Source organism: Phalacrocorax carbo, chromosome 7 (assembly GCF_963921805.1).
Source record: "Phalacrocorax carbo chromosome 7, bPhaCar2.1, whole genome shotgun sequence".
Classification (NCBI taxonomy): Eukaryota; Metazoa; Chordata; class Aves; order Suliformes; family Phalacrocoracidae; genus Phalacrocorax; species Phalacrocorax carbo.
Window position 1 is genome coordinate 27,979,666 of NC_087519.1, and position 6,017 is coordinate 27,985,682.

The 6,017-nt window shown below is 46.1% G+C and overlaps 1 protein-coding gene across 1 annotated transcript in view; it reads left to right on the forward strand.

Moving 5' to 3' along the window:
• The first annotated feature begins 3,541 nt into the window (after positions 1-3,541).
• Positions 3,542-6,017, forward strand: part of ATG16L1 (autophagy related 16 like 1) — a 20,887-nt gene continuing 18,411 nt past the window's right edge. The window contains exons 1-2 of the mRNA XM_064457223.1: positions 3,542-3,931; positions 4,815-4,908. Coding sequence (XP_064313293.1) covers positions 3,817-3,931; positions 4,815-4,908 — 209 coding nt within the window. The 5' untranslated portion in view covers positions 3,542-3,816. The remainder of the gene's footprint in view (positions 3,932-4,814; positions 4,909-6,017) is intronic.

A 6,017-nucleotide genomic window follows, 5' to 3' on the forward strand; every position in this document is an offset into this window, starting at 1 on the left:
AACTGTAGCATATAGTTTTTGTCTTCAGTGGCACTTTCTGGCTGGCTTAACGCAGTGTTGGACTACATTTAGATCTTGCTTCTTCTCCATCTCCCTGCTCATTTGTAATTAAGTACAGAATGTTGTAAACTGAGGATAAGATTATACCTCTAGAAGGACACTGTGCCCCACATGATGGAGGGTTTAACCTCACAGCTAGGGTGCACAGACTGCACCAGCTTGTGTACTAGGAAAGCTGGTGAAGATGTGGTGTAGTCCCGCGTATAGGCAGACCTGGGTGCAGAAGGAAGTTTTCCCAGCGTTTTTTCTTTTTATCCAAGAGTCTGTGGCCAGTACAGTGCACATTTGACTGCTCTGCCTAGCTCCACGATGAACCTCTCTGACAGGCACTGAATGGCTGGCCCATCACCTGGTAAAGAACTGGCCCTCATGGCAGGTAGATCAATAACATATTTTGATATTAGCCCTTTTTGTGTCTGTACACAATCTTGCATGCTTGTTGCAAGTACCTCTTCTGTCGCAGCTGCTAACATCTGATTTTGTCTCCCTGTGTTTCTCTCTGCTTGTATCTGCTGAAGAGGGTTTTGTTCTCCTTTGCCTTTTTTCCCCTGGTTGCACCATTACCAAACCCACAGCACGCTTTCTACAGGAAGCAAAGTTTCAACCTCTGTGGGTGTAGAATCAACATACTCTCATTGGAGGTATAGATTTTCCTTTTTCACTCTGGTATGAGTTTTCTGAAAATCATTAGATTTGTTAGTTGTCTTAAAGTTTTATTCTAGAATTAGGCTATTCAACAGCCAACAAATTGACAGATTTTAATAATGGTGGTAGCAGAAAGGTGCTTCAAATGGAGAAAGAAGGCACTTTCAGTCTGAACGAGCTATTTTATCACATGTTCTTGTAACTCTTGTTGATATAAAAGGAGAGCAAGATGACAGATGATAACATGGAGCAGGCATGTGTTATTGAAAGACTGCCAGAAGCTTAAGCTGAATTTAAGAAGAAAAAGGAACTTTGTATTGGAGTGGAAAAAGCATCGTTAGCAGGTATTGTAAAAAAAAAAAAAAAAAAAGATCAGGATATCCTGCCCACTATGGAAATCACAGATTAGAGGAAGCTCGACATCTTTAGCATAGTGTGGTTTGTCTAAGATTCAAATACATACAGATAACAATTAATTGAAATCCTTCCCTTAGAACAGTCTAGCAGTTATTGTAAAGAGTAAAACATATACGGTGTTTCCAGTAACTTATCTAATGCTTGAGGACACACTTTTTTTTCATGCCATTTCTGTTCACACTGATTCTTTATCCTGCCATGCTGAAAGAAGTAGTGGACAATTATTTTCTCCCCCGGTTTTAGTGAGAAAAGCCTATTCTCAGAAATGAGCTGAAGGATTTTTGTTAGAGAGGCTGAAGGAAAGCAGGTGGTTGGCAATGCAAAGGTAGTGAGAGACTTTGGGGCTGATTATATATTAAGGCCAAGGTAAAAGCCTCGGGAGAGAACTAACCAAACCTGAACCCTGTATTTTTGTCTTCTCCCTTTTTCTCATGCTTCATGTTTGGTTTCCTCTTTTTCTGCAGAGGATTAAGGTGTAGAGAAGATGATTGTAAAGGATGAATGTCTTTCAACATTGCCTTCAGGAGTTCAGTAACTAACTATATCTGCAGAATTAGGACTTAAGCTTACAGTTACAAGTAATTCTACAGTTTTTAAACATCTGATTTGATTTTATGACGTATAAGCAGAAAAAAAGTAGGCTGTGTGCTTACACTTGACCAAACTAGTTTGGTAGAAAACATTAACAACCTCATGTAGTGTATTTGATAAGACAGAGCTATGCTTGAACTATTATTAACTCAGCCAGAAGCATGCTCTCCTCCGGTGTAATAATCTAGTGAATCATCTATTTTATTCTGTTGCAATTTAATAATTGCATGCTCATTCATTTACTCGAAAGAAAAATAAAACAATTGAGGTAGCTAAAGATGAAAAGCTTTATGAATCCTGCCCAACTTCAAATGAAATTACAATAATATGGTTACCTAACACATCACTGAAGAAGTTAAGCAGTTAAAAGCAAAGCAATGAAGCAAGCCGTTATGGATTTTTACATTTGCCAGAGAATGTGTGGTTTCTCCCTGACACTGGACACGATGTGCTAGTGCAGTGAAGGCTGCCCTTGTAGTTTATGCTGTGTTCCAAGTAATTTTTCAAAGCAATTCTGTCTTAAAAACCCCCAAACCGCACTTCATTTCGCCACCATGCTCCTTGAACAGCTGTGTAACTCAGTAAAGCTTCACAACTGATGCTCTGTGTGCCCTGCTGGAACTGGAGGTTGCCTCGTGGTGGAGATTCAGGGGAAAAAAAAAAATACAAAAAACACTCAACAAATAGTCTTGCAGGTCTCCATGTCAGGCACTGTGTTACATCACCCTTTTGCTAGTGGTATAGCTTTTAGTATTACATGTTCATTCACAGTAATAATCTTAGTTTAAAAATAAAAGGCAAAGGCATGAACGTTAAGACTCATGGTTGGTAAGCCAGCACACGCCCTCGGTGCCACACATGCACCATTTAGTTCACCAAAGCCTCATCAAAGTGTCACGTACTACTTGTCTCTGCTAGGTGACCTAATAGCAAAAGCTTTAGTTATTCTTTTAGGGAACCTATTTATGTATGAGTCACACTTTCTGAAACGGTGCCCTTTCGTCCCCTCTTTTAAAAATTAGAAATATCAGGAGATCCTAGTGAACCTGTGGCGCATTCTGTGCTTGGATCATTCCAAAAGATCTGTGATTTTAATTGTATCAGCTTCGAATTGCGTAGAATTCCCAGCTCCATCCCATCAGATGCACAAGGGAGGAAGGGAAGCTACGCAGGCTTCAAGGAGCAAGCCAGGAGATTTACTTTTTCCCACCCCCCGACGGGTGACCCCAGTTAGGGCTGCGCTTTCGGGCGCCGGCCATTCCCCTCCTTTTGGTCCAGCTCAGGGGGTCTGAGCATTCAATGTCCCGAACAACCCACTCCTGGCCCCCCGCCCAAAGCCACACGCAGCCTGGCCCGCGAAGGGAGCACCCAGGCGCCGGCGGGACGCTGGTGTCCCCCTCGCCAACCGCAGCTATCGGTATTTATTTCGGCCAGCATGGCAGGGGCCGTGCCCTCCCGCTGGGACAGCCCGCATCCGCCTACCGTCCCTGCTAGAGCGCGGCAGCGGCCGCGGCCGCCTGAGGGTAGGTGGAGGACTGGTGTATGCGCCCCTGAGGGGCGGGTAGAGCTCTCCTAAGATGGCGGCATGGGCTGGATGGTGGCGCTCGCCGCTCTCAAGATGGCGGCAGTGCACCGACGCGCTACCGGGAGGGGGGCATAAAATGGCGCGGTGCGAGGTCCCCTCTTTTCAGGCGACCACCTGCCTGCCTGCTCGCCCGCCCGCCCGGTGGTGGCCGACCTCACGCTAGCAGTGCAACCTCACCGCAGTGCTTCCCGGTGCGAGGGCAAGGGTGGCGGGGATAGCGGCGCCGGGAGAGGGCGGCGCCGGGCAGCGCCGGGCAGCCGCTGTCGCCATTGCGGTGCGCCGCTGAAGGTGAGGGCCTCTGACAGAGCGCGACCGCAGCGCCATGGCGGGCGTGGGGCGGCGGCTGCGGGCCGCGCTGGCCGACACCCGTCTCTGAGAGGGCGCTCCTTATCCCGCCGCCGGCCGGGCATCGGCCTCCCGGCGCTCCCTCTCCTCTCTTCCCCTCACCTCGGCCGCCCTTAGCCGGCCGCGGACCGGACGGCGCTCGCCCCGCTGCCCCTTCCCGCCGCGCCGTGGAGATGGCGTCGGGGTTGCGCGCCGCCGGTTTCCCCCCTTGGAAGCGGCACATCGCGGCGGAGCTGCGGCGGCGGGACCGGCTGCAGCGGCAGGCCTTCGAGGAGATCATCGGGCAGTGTAAGTGGGGCGGCGGGGAGAGGCCGAGAGACGCTCTTCTTCCCTCCTACTCCTCTTGGGACGGTGGGAAAAACAGGGTAGTAAAGGGCTCCCGACGCCTGGAGTGAGTCGTTCTCAGAAGACTGGGAGATGTTGGAGCTGAGATAAGTTGGGGTTTCTACGTTACTGAGGAAAATGAATAGTTGCTTTTCTCAGTTCTCTCACGGGCTAAACCGAGTTTGTGCTGTGGACAGTGATTGAATGTCTAAATTGTCTGCACAATTCCCGCTCAGACGTTTGTGGAATTGAGAACAATAGTGCTATTGACGATGCTCATGACCTTTTGTAAAATTCGGAGCTGTTCAGGGGCCAGTGCTTTCTGTCCAGTGCTTACTTGCCATCCATCTCCTGCCCTAGCTGTGCCAGGGGTAAATGGAAGTGGGGAGTCACCTAACGCTGCTGGCTTATGCACTGGTGTGCTGTATGCTGTAGGGGAAGAGCAAACAAAACCTCGGCAGGGCTGTGAGCCATGTTGGATGCAACCAGTTCTCTGGCAGGTCTGTTTTCCTTATTGCTATCAGTTGAGGGGCTATAAAAAGCTTGAGCTTTGAACATCATCTGTTTTAGCAGATAATAATACACTTGAGCAGCCTGTGTGTTAAGCTTTCGTAAGATCAGTCCCACACAGCATCTGGATTAATGAGGAATTCTTAGAGTTGTAGCTGAATTCTGCCTTAGCCTGCTGACACCAAAGAGGAGTGCACACTAATGTGGTGGAGGCTTACATAATGGTTTGGCTGTTTCAGAATAATTAAAGGTACTAGATCTTAGCTGGTAGAGCAAGAGGGTGGGAATCTGATTTTGCTTTTTGTTTTCTTCTTAATTGCACTTTTTGTTCTTTCAGATAACAAACTACTAGAGAAGTCAGACCTTCATGCAGTGCTGGCTGATAAGCTTCAAGCAGAAAAATATGACATGCAGAGCAGGCATGAAATCAGGTATTTACAATTCCTTTTTGGTCAGTCAGTTGTTTGTTATGCACACTGTAACCTAAGCCATTGTTTGATGCATTACATAAACAACTTCTAGGTTACTGCAGTAACTTGGAATAAAACAAACTGGGAAATCTGTTGAACTAAAAATAAATTATAATTAACTCTAAACATCTGATAAAGTTACAATATATTTACAGTATACAGTGCAGAAAGATCTGACCAAGGTTTGGACAGGAATTGATTTATCAGAAACTCAAAGTATGGAGGTGGACTGGAATGAGCCTCTGCCTCTGATCTCTTCGCCTTGTAATGCTCCTAATATTTGCCTGGTGTTAGTTCCTAAGGATTACGATCTGACTCTTGAAATTGTCTGATCTTGTAAGTGTTACAGGGAGAAACTGACATCTTGGTTTCTTTCAACCTGTGTTATGATGTAGAAAGGGAGAATGAAGAAAATAATGATTGTGAAGTGTCAGTCCTAAATAAGCACTGTATGCTAAAAAGAGCATGTCTTCTGCCTGCTTTTAGCAAGATTTTTTTCAGGAAAATTTCTCTCTAACCTGGGAATAGCACTGTGGTGCAGCAGGAAGAGGTCATGCTGCTTATTCTGTTGGCATTTGAATCCACAGCAAACAATATACTATTATTGTGTCCCTTGTCGGGGCAGTGTGTAAATCCCAGCAGGTAAAGGCTGTTGGGTTCTTCTCTTGGTGTAACTGAAGGAAGAGCAGGAAAAGCAGCTCAGAATTTCCTACTTCTGTAGAAGTTGCTTCCTTTGATGAACCTCTTTTTGCTATATAATGCAAAACTGTATATGCATGTCTAATTGGGATACAAACCAAATAAATACAGTTAAGGCTATTGTGTCCTATTACTAGTAAGGAAGGAAGAACTCCTGATTTTACAGGAATTGCAGGCAAAATGCCAGCATTTAGCCAGCAGGCCGGAGTTAATGCCTGTGTGAAAGTTCTCAAAAGCTTTCTGATGACTGCAGTTGTCTTGAACCATCTTTAGTTCATAGGAATCTAATTCTGGTTGAACAGCTACTCTACGAGGTGAGGCTGGAGTAGACAAGGATGAAAAGAAATGCACAGAAACAGCATCTTCAAAGT